At 42.9% G+C, this 15,258-nt stretch overlaps 1 protein-coding gene across 3 annotated transcripts in view; it reads right to left on the reverse strand.

The window, feature by feature from the left end:
* The window catches only part of SETBP1 (SET binding protein 1), a 359,523-nt gene that overhangs the window by 97,652 nt on the left and 246,613 nt on the right, over positions 1 to 15,258 (reverse strand). For all 3 annotated transcript variants that reach the window (XM_012790305.3, XM_012790306.3, XM_075993488.1), the window contains one exon: positions 1,231 to 4,690. In XM_012790305.3, coding sequence (XP_012645759.2) covers positions 1,231 to 4,690 — 3,460 coding nt within the window. The remainder of the gene's footprint in view (positions 1 to 1,230; positions 4,691 to 15,258) is intronic.

The raw sequence follows: 15,258 nt of genomic DNA on the forward strand, positions 1-15,258 counted from the left end.
ACCTGAGAAGGGAAAGGACAGGTAAGTGGTACACTCACTGTTCCACTTGTCATTCGAAGGGGTCAGTTCACTGAACAGGTCCACATTCTCCGATCTTGTGCTGCCACCATCCCCGCCACCGCCAGAGGTGAAGCACTACACCCAAACCTTAAACGTGGATGATTGGTCCCTTAAAACTGAGATTCAACCAGAGGGTTTAATACTATTTGAGGATGGGGGAACAAAAGAAATTCTTTTAGCTTCTGCAACTCCTAGGAAAGGAGTTTCTACTATTTTCCTAATTATAACTGCTCAGGTCTTGTATAGGAGTCTTACCATTTATGTAAGGTATGGACAAGGACAAAGGGATACTTTTGCGGAAATGTGGGGCTCCCCAGGGCCACATTTGTGGGAGAATTTGTGTGGGTGGGGAGGTTAGCAAGGAAATTCAACCAGCCACTGATGAGAAATAGGGTCTTTCCAGTAGCAACCAACACTGCAGTTTAGACTAGTGAGCAAAATCCCATTCCCGTGGACATGCTAACAGACACAGTGGTAAGGTCTCCTGGGGGCAGGAGGCATACAGTACTTTCCAGCCCTTTCCCATTAGAGCAGGGAAATGACAAGTATCTGAATGTAGTCAGGGCTTCATTTTGGAGGGGTGCCCAGGCTAGCTTATCAAATGCCTATGGAAACAACAAAACAATATCACCCAGGGACTGTGGCTCCCTGATCTGGTAGATTTTGAGATTCATTGGTCATTACCTTCCAATGACTCTGCAGTGGACCTCTCACCTTGGATGTGTGACTTCTAGAGCCAGCATACTAGATAAACTAGATATTCCCTCCCAGTCTTGCCATTCTTAGGATCTTGTTGGTATTTCTAGTGAGCTTTGGAGCCTTTATCCAACTAGCAAACTATCTCATTAGATCAGAGGAGGACCTAGAAACAGCACCTTTAATAAAAAGCATAACTGTTGTGGGCATGGTTGAAGCCTAGGCAGCTACTGGGACTGCCTCTGGGTCCACAGTTTCTCAGGTGATGGCTCAGGAAAGAGGAAAACCAGTAAAGACTGTGTAAACAATGCACAAAATGTGCAGCAGACTCACATGTGGGACCCATTTTAATTTGATTCCCACCTCTTTGCAAGCTAGCAAACACAATGTGCCAAAGATGCCCGGCTTCTGAGGTGCAAAGCCCAGCAATTAAAGAACTAGATTGTCCAAGTCTGAAGACAAACTTGGCCTTACCTGGCGACAGGGAGGAGTCATAAGAACTTCTGTCCTTGCGGTTCATCTTGAAGGCTTGGATGTCCTTTTCCCTGTACGTCCCAAAGCCTTCATAGCTCCTCCTTTTACTCCCACTCACGTCACTGTCCCACTTGTCACTCGAAGGGGTCAGTTCACTGAACACGTCCAGGTTCTCCGATCTTGTGCTGCCACCGTCCCCGCCGCTGCCAGAGTACCTTTTAGTGCACGAGTCCACAGGCTCACTGCTCAAGTCACCTTTGTCCTTGGCCTGTGTCCAATGCTGGGCGTCGGAAAGTGACAGCGTAGACAGGGTGTCCACCTCAAAGTTGCTCTTCGAAGCTTTGTGGCCGGCGTCACTGTGTTGGTGCTTCTGTTTCTCCTTATGCTTGTTCTTCTCGCTCACCAGCGGGAGCTCCTTGTCTGCGCCGCTCAGCCGCTCGCTGAGGATGTGGCTGGAGAAGCCTGTGGCTTTGCCTGCAAAGAGACCACTCAGGTTGTCGTGGGGCCCTAGGAGCCGGTCTTCCTTGTGCTTATGCTTGTGTTTGTGTTTCCGCTTGTGGAGCCGACCGCTGGACAGACTGGCACTGCCTACCTTGGGAGGGTTCAGGGACGGCTGCATGTCACCGAGGCCCATGCCAACGGGTCCCTGCAGGTGTACGCCATGTTTCGCTTTATGCTTCGCTGCACCGGACATCTTTACATGGGAGCCTGTGTGGAACTGAGGTGGTGGCACTGTCGGCCTCATGAACGGGGAAGCTGCTCCGAGCGTGTGTGACAGGTACAGAGGAGCTGGGTACTGACCGTAGTAACCAAGGTTCATCATAGGCATTGATGTGTAAGGCATTCCATAGGGTGCATAGTAACTTCCACTGGGAATAGGGTAGCTGAACCCTTGTAAAAAAGGCACCTTTGTCATGGTGTCATTGGTTTTTGCAGGCCTACCACGCTTCTTCTTTGACTTCAAGTCTGAAGTCCTACGAAGATAGAGCAACGGGTCATACTGGATATATGGCACCGGGTAATAGTGATCGAAATTAATCCGAAAAATGCTGGGATATGGATTCTCGTGGTAAAAGGTGTAACTCCGGTGGGAGATCCTGAACACCTGGAACTTGGTGATGAGCTCCTCCAGGTCTGCCAGGAACTGGAGGTCATCACGGTTTTGCAGGCTTTTCCGTTTCCTCTTGTGCTTTGGCTTCTTGAGGCTTTCGTGGGCCAGAAAGTTGTCCACAATGAGATGCTTCTGCCGGTGGCCATGCCGGTTCTTTGTGCTGGTGTCGGACGGAATGGCCTCCGGGTTATCCAAGGAGCAGAAGTCAAAAGAGTACCTCCGTCGGGATTCTGAACTCTTCTCCGCTTGGTCAGACGTGCTGTTGTTGTCTGTCCCGATGCCGCTGTCGCTGGGGATTGTCTCCTCGCTGTGGGACTCGCTCACAGGGGACAGCGTTATTTCCTTCAGTGAGCCAATCTCGCAAAGGTGTGACGGGGAGTTGGCCATCAGCCTGGGTGGAGACAGCTTCCAGGTTCCACTGTGTATTCCCTTTTGGGTTTTGGTTGGAAGAGCACTGATGGGCTGGAGATTTGGCATAGTTTTCAACTCTGAAAAATTGGTTTCGGTGCTGGCAGGGCTCAGGTTGCCATGGGACCCACCTAACTGTGTTGAAAGTGGGTGCATAGCTGCTGGTGAAGATGCCACAAGTGACTGAAAGTTGGAAGGCACGGCTGGAACATCCGGCTGGCTAGAAACAGGCCTTGGGTGCTTGATGGCTGTTTTGGGTTCTTCGGATGGGGGTGGCAGCTCTGTTCTTGGCTTCCTGCCCCTCTTCTTGCCAATGTAGATGGTTCCCCTCTTGCTGACATTAATCTGCTTGCCCAGTTTGCTTTCAATGGCTGTTGCCCCAGGGCTGGTCTCCGGGGGAGCTTTAGCCTTCAAAGCAATGCTGCTGGAGCACGACAAGATCTGGTTCAAGATGTTTTTCCTCTTGAGTGTCTTCATCTTGTTGATAGTTTTGATGGTCTTCTTATCCAACACGCCGAGCTTTCCAACTTTTTTGTGAAATTTCATCTCGCTCATGGGTTTGTCCTCTCCTGGCACAAGCTGGGCCAACTTCGCTAAATTGCGTCGTCTCTTTCTCTTCTTGGTGCCAGGAAACTCTCGGCTGATGGGACTGACTGGGCTGGTGGAAGTACCCTCATGAATTGTCTCCACTGTGAGCAAAGGCTGCTTCTTTGGTCGTCCCCGCTTCTTTTTGACTGGAGTGATCACAGTAAGACTGTCTGTGTTGGTGTAGAGAGGGCTGGATGGGGTGATGGGGTACGCAGAGGGGGGTTCCACCATCAGTTTATCAGAGGTGGCCATGACTGCCTCTCGGAGCATACTGGTGGGTTTGGGTTTGCTGCATGTCCACCTCCGTTTTGCAGCAAATTTTGGATGTTGGATTTCTGGCAGCTTTCTTGATGGAGAGTGATCTGTGCACGTTGGAGGCGTCATGACCATGGGTGGCTTCCGCTGCTTAGACACACCTCCTGGGACAACCTTCTCGGTATTTCCGCCAGTTTCCAGGCCAACCGAGGAGGACTCGTTCTCTATTATTTTACCCAACTTAGGGACACGGGGATCCTTCTTATTTCCTTCAGAGTTGGAAAGTATCCTGTTAACCACTTCACTGCTTATAGCTAATCCGGAAGCCAGGGCTTTCTCTGGGATAATCTTTTCTACCACTGCTTTAATGGACTGTCTCTTTTTCCTCTTATGGCTGGTTGAATCTAGAGAGGGTGCCTTGATGGGGATAGTAATCCGAACATGACTTGGGTCACTGTCTGGACTACTGATGGAACTCACGTTCTGCCTGGCTGGTGATGTTTCCTGGGCACTATCTGCAGAGTAGCCTTCCCTCTTTCCTTCTGTGCTGTCAAATGCCTTCTGGGCATTCTTGACCCAATCTAGGTCTGGGTTTGGTATGGTCTGACTTATCACATCCTTTTTACTGGACTTTTTCTTGCTCCCCATAGTGGGTGGTTCTGGGGGCTCCTTTGTACCTCCTCCATCTTGATCTCCCAAGGGCTGAAGCCCATTGCACTCGGCAGAGCTGCTGGGTGGGGCTGGTGGACTGTGGTTACTTGGAGATGGAGCCACAGCCCCCAAGAGCAGATCTTTGCTGTTGCTGGACAACTGACTCCACGTGCTCCCTGCACTGCCTTTCTTACCCTGGGCCTTTGCAAAGGAAGCCACGGGCTCAAGAGCTGGGATCTTGCTGGTGCTTGCAGTTTCCCTGCCAGTCTCTGGACTGATGAAGCAATTCTGAGTGGCGGGTCCACTGTCAGAGTTGGTGGACCAGTCCATGTGGTTCTGGCTGCTGCTTTTTTGCTGGTGCTTTGGTTTTAAGGTGTCACTGGTGAAGTCCTGTGGGAGGCCTGTGTCATAATGGAGAGTTGAGTGTTTCTGGGGCCTCTCGTAAGCCTAAGGGTGGGTTGAGTAGAGGAGGGAGAGAGAGAGAGAGAGAGAGAAACAAAGATGAGCATGTTGGAGCTACTTAACATTGAACATCAAACGTCTTAATTATTTGCAAGTTGGAAACAAATAACCATGTGAACAGCCACTTTTAATTCCAGAATGTTTTACTGAGGTTTTCTCAATTGCAGTAGTAAAGATACATCGCACTGGTTTTGAACATCAATAAGGATGCTTTAATTGCTGTCTTTCCCCCCTGAATAACAGGAACTTTGACCTATCTTGCTGTAATACAATGTGAGAATAAGAACTATTTAGAGAGAGGAGGGAGGGGTCCTAAATGTTACTTGGCCCCATGCCTGTATTTTACAAATGAAGAAGCTGAGATTAGAACGATGGATAGTCTTGCCAAGGGTGGTGGAGCCCAGGAAAGCATCTGAATTTCCCAACTCCCAGCGATCTTTTGCCTAGGGCCGGCTGCCTCATATTTCTGCCCCTGCTCCTTCTCAAATGCATGCATTCCATCGGTTCCTTCTATCCCAGTTCATTTCAGCTTGTATTTTTATCCTAGAGTTCCACATCTCTGCACTCTAGCAACAAGTAGCTCATAAGGAACAACCGTGGCCAGTAAAAACGGTACAAGTTGAGCAACTAAGGGGGGAAGTATGGAGACTGCGTGGGAGAAAGTGGGCCAGTCAAGGGCATAGAAAAGAAATGGGAGAAGAAAAGAAACATAAAAGAATTGTCCTGAGCCTTCGGATCTTTGCAGACTCAGGAGTGTTGCTGTGTTTGGGGGTTAGCATGCTAAGGAATCCTTAAGCCTATATATAAGCGCTTATTGTTCTCTTGAGGAAATTCTTGGATAGTCTCAAAAAGAACCTTGAGTATTCTAGACAAACCTGCTGGGAAAAAACTCATTGTCATTCAAGATCACTCCTCTGAAATTTGTCAACTGTGTTCTCCCTTACATGGATTCTAAATGAATGTCTTCAGCACCTTCCTCAGGACGGACTCTCCAGTTAAAAAGGCAGGACCTGGTGTTTATGGCACAACATAACTAATGTCTATAAAATGACAATTGGAATGGATGGTGAACACATCGCTTTGAGATATTAAAGCTCCTTTTAATATAAATATGCTTTCGCCGTTCCAGATAAAATTTTAAGCTGCGCTATTAGTAGGATGAAACATTCCTTATAAAGCTCATTGTAAGTCTGATTTATACATAGAGTAGTAAAAGTACAGGACGCATTAGCCTAAGATTTGTTAAAGAAGCAAAAATAATAGTAAATTAAAGAAATCTTTGAATAATATCCCCATTCAGAAGTATATGATGATTGGCTTTGTGAATTTAGAAAACTTTTGCCTATGATACCTTTCTGTTTATATATCTGCCTGTCTATCTATGTAATTCTATCTCTATCTATTTACCGTTGATGCTATAGAACTTATGCTTTATCAGAAAACATTTCTTACAGTCCCTGTTAAGAGTCAAAACACAGATGGCGGAAAGCATTATGGATAAAACTCAATGTCGTAATGCAACTAGGGCTTCCTTCACACTACTTTCGGAATCCCTGGGGTTATTTCCTGCCTCCCTGATTTTGTGAAATCCTGTTTAAACTTAACACCATTGCACTATATTTCCTAAGTATCATGAGATAGTCTCCTCAAGCTAAGTCTGTAAATTCCCAGAAGAAAATTAAGAAAACAATTTAATTGTTTTATTCGTCTTGCAATTTATAGTAGAAACACCACCATCATCAAAATATAGAGAATTAATCCCACCACTTGAGTGTGTTTACGAGGTATCACTGCTGTGGACATAGGCTATTAGTGCTTTTTCGGCAGAAATATAGAAATCTTATTCACAGCATAGAATATTAAGTGCCACTTATATTTTGTGGATCAGGGTAATGCTAATTAGTCTTTATGGTTTGGACTGTAGCTGGTACTCTGTGTTTACTCACAGTATTACAAGTATAGAAGAAGACTTCTTGGAGAGTAAGTTTTCCACTCCTTAGGGTGATGATGTATTATTACTCATACTGGGGCATCTTTGAGAATGAATAGGGGGGATGATTATTAAAAAATTACTGTGGGACAAAAGGTGTGATTGTTTTGGACCTGGGCACTTTTCTCCCAACCTTCCTTATCCATTCCATTTCTCTAGTTCTGGGCACTGACGTCCATAGAGGAGCTTCATGGTGAAGCTAGTATTGAATTTTGGTCCCTGACTCCCACTACTTTTTGTCTGTTGTACCATCTTCTTCTTATTGGCACTTAGCAGAGTCCCTAACTAATGTTTTCTTCATGTTCTGGTCTTAGCTCAATCCTAGGGAAGCTACTCCACCTTATAGAAATACTCCTATTATAAGTTTTCATGAAACCACCTATCTCTCCTTTCTGGATCATAGTTTTAATTGTTTATTTAATATGTGTGCTAATTGAATTAAATGCCTGCCTCCCTTTCTAGGTTGTACACACCATCACAGAGATACCAAGCACAGCACCTGGCACACAGTAGGCACTCAATAAACATTTACTGAATGTATCGAAGAGCATCCATTTTATAATAGGTATCTAGTTTTATCAACAGTGAGATCAATGGCCTATATATTGCAACATGTCATCTGCAAACACAGTCACCATCTCCAGCCTAATCTCTTATGCCATGAATACCTTCTGCATGTGCCATTGCCTCCCATAAAGTTATCACAGTCCTTATACTGCAAGGTGGCAATTATTTGTATATTATTCTGACTCCTTCTCCTAGATGGTAGGTACTTTGAGATCAGAGACAGACTTATTTATCTTCTTATCCCCAGGGCCTACTACAAAGCTAAGAACCCAGAAAGTTCTTGATAAATATTTGTTGAATAAATAAATAAATGGATAAGGTGCCTATTGCAATGGCAAAATATACGGCTGCACAGAAAAGATAACACACCACTGATTGCTCATTTGATCATGGCTCATAAGGAAACTGAAGCACTGAAATGCATCAGGTATTGAACAAAAAATCCTTCCCAAATACTTCAGGACTAAAGGTGCTGATAAGGTAACTCCCCTTCAATGCAGTTTGGACTGTTCGTTCTCCCCCATCTCCTAATTGTTTCACTTTCCAATTAACTCTGCCTTGGGGAAGGCCATGTGACTGTCAGAAGGGTAGATTTCACCCTGGCAATTGAAAGGTGAGGCCTGCTCTCTCACACCCAGGGCAGACAGGCTGAGAGTAATGTAGTTAAGCATGCCTGGTCTCCAGCGCTGGACCACTGCCTGAGCCCATTGTTCCAGCCATTTCAGCTGCAATTTGCCCTGCTGGGAGCGCTGAGCAATCAAAGTGCAGGGTGGACAAAAGGGAAGCACAACAAAGGAGTAGGAGTAATGGGGGGAGATGGTGCTTTAAACTCTTCACTCAGATGGGCTGCAGCAGGGAAGGGAGGACCCAGAAGGAGTGCTTTCCCGGAGGTGCAGGACAAGGCCCCCAGCCTTGGCGGATGGCTATATCACATTTGATTGCGCAGAATCCCAATTCTCCAGCTGTCAGCCACGACATATGATATACACAACAGTGACGCTGTCAGTTCCAATATGTCCTTCGCTGAGAACTGAGCACTTGCTCCATCCAGACAGAGATGGTCACGGCAAGTCGCAAGAAGGGGGAAGCACAGGCCCTCCCTCCCATCCCAGTGGTCTGGGGAGATGATTCATTACAGGGTCTTTAACTCCGGTCTTTACTATAAGATCCATGCAGCATGTCTCCTTCATTTTTCTCCTTAGATTGAGGGTTTTTTGTTGTTGTTGTTGTTGTTGTTCTATTTTGTTGTTCCTATCTTTTTCTTATTCTTTTGGATAAGACCTGGATATTCTAAAGCCTTTAGACCACCCTTAGCAGGGCTGTCTCCTAAAACAACAGTTAGCAAATGAGAGAAGAGTCAGTGATATTCCAGTTGGGCATATGATTTTTGTGGAGAGACTTTTAATACCAAACTAAGCTCAGCAAGTCTCTTGGCTGCTTTCTCCTGGCCCCCCTCACCCTCCAAGGGTGCAGTGTGGAACTCATGGTTATTTTGAAGGTGCAGTTCACTTTTATGAGAAAAGTGTTTTCCACGCACGTTCAGCCTAGGCCAAATGTTTGTCAGTGAAACTTTGAAAACACTAGACAGATCTGCTTTTAGTGAATGTCTTCATGGCAGTGAGTCCTTCTGTAATGTAAAGAATTCTTTTGTAGAGGAGATGACTATATACTCTCCCTGACAACTTATGTATAAATCATATATACATTCAAATTTTGTACAAGTCAGATTTCTTTTTACAAACCACTTTTTAATTTATTTTTTTAAAACGGGATTAGATCACTGAGAAAAACATCTTAAAAAATCCATAAAAATGGGAAGAAAATAAGTGACCTAGCCCTATCTCAGGCTTACCTAAAGCAAGATTTCTTGCAATAAGAGAAGGTGGTGATTTGCATCTGAGAAAAATCAAATAACTCATCAAAAAAAAAAAAAAAGAAAAGAAAAAAAAAGAAAAGCATGACTTTGTGGGAGATGAACTACTCTTTTGGGTTAGCTGTGTCTGTGCTGCTTTCTGCTGACACCAATAATTTAAATTTACTGTTTGTGAGATATTTTGGTTTACATGAGCAGAAAAATATGCCTGGGTATGGAGCAATGAGGGAAGCTTCATCTCTTAATTTGGCACTTGGTGCTTCTCAAGATGTGGTCTTGGATCACTGTGTGGGAATCACTTAAGGTGCTGGTTATGAATACAGATTCCTGGACCCGCTGCAGACCCACGAATTCACAATCTCTCTGGGTGGAAATAAGGACTATTCATTTTAATGTGCTCCCCAGATAATTCTGATGTACAACCAAGCTTTAAAACCACTGATCTAATGTTTTAAGGCCATAATTTCTCTGGGGTGGGGCTCTTCTGTGGTTGCTGTGACATTCACAGCACTTTTTGGTGATAAATTTGCAGAGCCAACCACCAAAGGCCTGTTAGGATATGCAATTTGGCAACACTGAACATTCCTGTTTTGTTCCTTGCACCCTTTGTAATTTACAGAGTAAGAAACTATAACATAGTTCCCTGTGTAGTTATGTCAAGTACATTGCAAGGTAAGGTGGACAGAAGAATCAATCCTGTGGGTGGATGAGAAAGGACCAGGCACGTGGGTGTTCATGACCTCCCACCCTGAGATTTCTACTTCCCCAACTCGTCCAGACCAAGCCCCAGAGCTCTGGGGGAATTCTGGCATTCCATTTCTGAGGCTAGAAGCAAGTGCTCAAAACTCAGAGAGAGCTGAGTGTGGCAGACAAGGAATGCAACCACAAACTGTGTGAGTATATTAAAGGTTCCCAACACTGGCTGTTTGTTAGAATCATCCAGAAAGCTTTGTGCCTGGGATCTGACCTGCAGCAATTAAATCAACATTCTGGAGGTGGGACCTGCATGGGATAGTACTTTTTTCAAAGCTCTCAGATGATCCCAATGAGCAGACAGAGTTCAGAACCACTGGATTATATCAAAGACAGGGTCTGGGTTAAGAACTAGAGAGTCTCTGATATTATCAAGAGATGTTTCAGTTCAGTGGTTTTCAAATGTGTTTCACAAAGTCCTAGGATTTTGCAAAGACATTTCTGAATAGTAGCCAATGGATGGGGCAGGAGAGATGCTTCAGACCTTCCTTTTAACCCCCAAACCACCAATTAAACAGATCAGCCTAGCAAAGGATTTCATTTAAGAGAGCGAAAGGGTGAAATGGTTCTGTCACTTGAAAAAAAAGAAAAGACTAAAAATTTATCATTTTAAGCTCATGAATAGGAGGAAGGCACACAACAGCTTTCACTGAACTTCCCCGAAGTTTCTCTCTTTAGCCAGTTCATTTCTGCATTTACTATTGGTAGGCATAGAAGAATGTCACTAAGTATCCTGTTTGAACCATGGTTTTATGATTCTCTGATTCCAGGGGACACAGAAAAGCTACCCAGCTCCTAAATGGATATGAAGATTCTAGTTAAATGTATAAACTGAATCCATCCTCATATTCTGTCACCCTGGGAAGTCACCTGGATGTCATTCCCATAGGTATCAATCTTATTGGCTATTTGGGGGCTGCAAATGATAATAAAGCATGCCTTTTTACTGGAGGTGATAGCAGCTCATACAAAGACAGAGGCCCCTATCATATACCTCTGTGTATGAACAGTGATTCTGCAAAATTAAAAATGATCACTGACTTGGTTTCAGCTATGATGAAGCACCTTTTCCATGAAGACAGATATAAAACTACACAAAATATACGAAACAACTGTTTTCCTGCACTGAACCAAAGACAATATGGGCTGTGATTCTCAAAAAGGGAAACTCATGAGGTCCCAGGATATCCCTAGTTTTTTGCCTGGGAGCACTTTGCCTGGGAGCCCAGATATCTGTGATTTCACTGGGCAGACAAAACAGAGATCGGAGGGAACTGATATTTGGGCGATAGGGAACCTCAGAAGAGGGTGCGATGTAGAAAGGAACTCTAGAAATCTTCATAGGGATAACCTTAAGTCTCTGTACAAATTTTAATCTTTACTTGAGGGCAAGACTCCATGCAGCCTAGCAGAGATCAGCTACTAGGGTGCTATAAGCTGAATGTAGAGTCCTTCAGTCACACATTATTGGGCAATGTTGGATTCTGACGCACCAGAATGGGGATGCTTTAATGAATATCTCAGACATGCAGTTGAGATCCCAGAATAGTACTCCTCAACGGTAGGATTACTCTAGCTCTAAAGTAAAAGCTACTCTAGATGCTCCCTAACAAATTCTCAGAAGAATCCTCAATAGGATAAAGCTGATCTCTGCCAGGAAGTTAACTGCTAAACAGAACAAAACTCAAAACTCTTTAAAGGAAAATAACAAAATCCAGACTCTTAAGAATATAGCATCCTCAATATTCAGGACACAATAAAAAAAAAACTTATTAGACAAGCAAAGTGGTAGACAGATGCAATCCACAACCCAGGAAATAAAAGCTGATCCAAAGCCTTCAAAACAGTCATTATGAAAATGTTCAAGTATTTAAAAGAGAAGTTATACGTAATTGATGAACCTATGGGAAATCTCAGCATAGAGATGGCAACTACACCAAAATAACCAAATGAAAATTCTAAATCTGAAGAATACAATATCTGAAATAAAAAATTCACTGCAAAGGCTTTACAGCTTCTAGAACATTACAGAAGAGAAGTTCAGTGAACATGAAGAGAAGGCAGTAGAAACTATCTGAATCGAAAGACAAAGGTAAAAATAATAATAATTTAAAAACAGCACTTCAGTCACATATGGAATAATATCAAGAGGTCTAACATAATTAGAATACCAGATAGAGAAGAAAGAAATAATAGTGTATATAAACTCACATAGCTAAGAAGCTCAACGCATTCCAAGCAGAATGAATACAAAGAAAAACCACATCTAAGCACACTGTGAACAAATTGATGAAAACCAAAGATAAAAAGAAAACTTTAAGAAGCAGTCAGTAAAATACGATAGATTATTTATAGGGGAGCAAGAACAAAGATAATGTCTGACTTCTCATCAATAAAAATATGAACAAGAAAAAATGAGAGAACATCTTAAAAGACTGTCATAAAAACAATATCCTCAACTTAAATTTTTATGTCCGGTGAAAAGATCCCTAAAATGATTACAAAATAAAGATATTTTCAGATAAATAAAAACTAAAGGAACTAATTACTGGCAGACTTAAAGTACAAGAAATGTAAAAGGAAGTTTTTTAGGCTAAAGGGAGATGATATCAGATGGAAACTCAGATCTATAACAATGAATGAAAAGTGCTGAAATGGTAAATATGTGAGTATAGATACAATATTTTATTCTTGTTCTTAAGATCTTTAAAAGGCAATTGACTGCTAGAAGCAGAAATAAAAATGTATCTTACAGTGTATGACATTTGTAGAAATAAAATCTACAACAATAAAACAAAGAATAAGAGGGTATAGCATAGAAGTATCCATTTCTAATATTCTTTTATGTGAAGGGATATAAGAGTTCAAAGTAGACTATAATACTTTAAGGGTACACACTGCAATTTCTAGGGCAACCACTATAAATAAAACACAGTGGTATATATGAAATGCTAATATAAGAAAAAATATAGAATATTAAAAAAAGCTTGATGATTCTAAAAGAAGGCAGAAAAGGAGAAAAAAGAATGAAAAAAGATGGGAAAACAGAGAACACATAGCAACATGGGATGCTTAAACTACACAATATCAGCAATTCTATTAACTATAAAGATACCAAAAAAAATACACTACAAGAAAAAAAAAGCAAATTATCAAACTCAGTAAAAAAGTAAAACCCAACTATATGCTGCTTATAAGAGATACACTTTAAATTGAAAGACACAGATAGTTCAAAAGTAAGTGAATGGAATAAGATAGGATATACCATACAAAGACTAACCTTAAAAAATATTGGAGGAATTAAATTAATATAAGATAAAATAGACTTCAGAATAAAAAGTATTACCAAAGATAATTAGGAACATTTCAAAATGATAAAAGAGTCAAGTCATCAAGAGGAGACAATATCCTAAATTTGTTTGTATATATAAAATAAAAATCAAAAGAATTAAAGGAAGAAATAGATGATTCTGCAATTAAAGAAATTTCAACATTTTTATCTCAATAATTGCTGAACAGATTGACTTTAAAAAATTAGAGAAAAAAAGCACAGAAGATAAAATCAACATTATCGACCAATTTAACCTCACCCAATATCTTTGCCAAAATATGCCATCAAACAAGTAGGAATGACCAATGAACATCTGTCAGTGTCCTCAAATGTTAGCATCAGCCAAATGTCAATTAAAACCACAATGTGATACCACTACATACTCACTGGGCTAGCTAAAATTAAAAAGTCTGCCAACAACAAGTGTTGACAAGGACGTGGAACAACTGGCACTCCTATACATTGCTGGAGGGAGGGTAAAATGTTAAAGTCACTTTGGAAAATGTCTGGGCTATGTCTTTTAAAGCTGACCTAAGACCCAGCACATACACTACCTACCCAGGAGAGAAGAAAACATGTACCTACAAACAGATTTTTATAAATTCTTCATAGCAGCTTATTCAGAGTCTTTAGCAAGTAAGAACAGTTTGGGTGTCGGCCAGCAGGAGAATAGACAAACTCATCAATAAAAGGAACCAAGTACAGACACATTCACCACATGGATAAATAACACACAAACACATAACTATGCTGAGTGAAAGAAGCCAGACCCCAAAAGAGCAGACTGTACGATTCCATTTATATAAAGTTCTAGAATAGGCAAAACAAATCTATTATGATAGGCATCAGAACAGTGGCTGCCTACAGGGTGAAGTGAGATGGGATGGGGAATGACAACAGTACGGAAGGGACATGGGGGATGTCTGAGGATTATGGACATGCTTTGTATACTAAGAGGAGTGTGAATTACACAGCGGTGTGCATTTGTCAGAACTCTTTGAACTGTACACTTAAGATCCGTACATTTCTGCACAGACGTAAACTTGAACTCAGTTATGCAAAAAAAGAAAAGTCAAAGATGAAAAAAGACAACACAAAAGAATTACTATGCCCTCACTATATCCAACACACACACACACACACACACACACACACACACACACACACCCCTAGGGTGGCCAGCAACTCATTGTTTCCCCTTCCCAGGTCCTCATTCTGCCCTCTGCCCAGGGACAGCTGACACAGTTGATCCCAAAACAACAGAGGCTGAATCAGGAGACAGGTGCTTGTGGCTTCTGCACGCACCATTGCTCTCTCCTTTCCTGGCCCTGACCTGGGCCAGCAGGTAGAAAGGTGAAGCCTGTTCCCATCCCAGCCCCAGATTCACCTTCCTCCGAGGTAAGGAAGGAAGCTTGACAAGAACCTGGCTCACAAATCAAAGTTAACGCTGCCCCGCCTCCGCTGTAAATCATGTGAGCTCCATCTGGGTAATGACTCCTCCACTGTAATTCCCTATTAAGAGGCTTTATCTGGAGAGATAAGCAGCTGGTTTCTGTGTCACTAATTGCTGTCTGCTGTGATTTTAAAACATCTGCACCATTGTGCTCTTCATTTTCATATTCTAATCACCCTGAAACTTGAAAAAGGTACATCATTGATTGTTTCTATGGGTTAATTAGTACACAGTCTCCTTGTAGAGACAATTTAGAGGCAGCCAGAACCTCAATCAGGAAGTTTGTTTTAAAAATTAATAACATCGGCAGTGGCTGGAGGGATTGGCACGTTCAGGGACGTTATCGGGACGCTCTTGGGGCGGAGAGACGCCCTTTCTCATCCTCCACGGAGGAGGGAGGCCAACAGGGGCACACGGCGGACAGTGGGGATGGCGGCCACCCGGTCTGTTTTGGAGTGGCCTGACCACAGTGTCCGCCGCCTCCCTCCCCGGCTCTCCCAATTGGCCAAGTCCCTTTCCTCGTCAGCACCGACTAGGGCTCTGCTGAGGACTGACCGCAGTGTCTGAAGAATGTGTCAAAGCAATA

This window comes from Microcebus murinus, chromosome 17 (genome assembly GCF_040939455.1).
Source record: "Microcebus murinus isolate Inina chromosome 17, M.murinus_Inina_mat1.0, whole genome shotgun sequence".
Lineage (NCBI taxonomy): Eukaryota > Metazoa > Chordata > Mammalia > Primates > Cheirogaleidae > Microcebus > Microcebus murinus.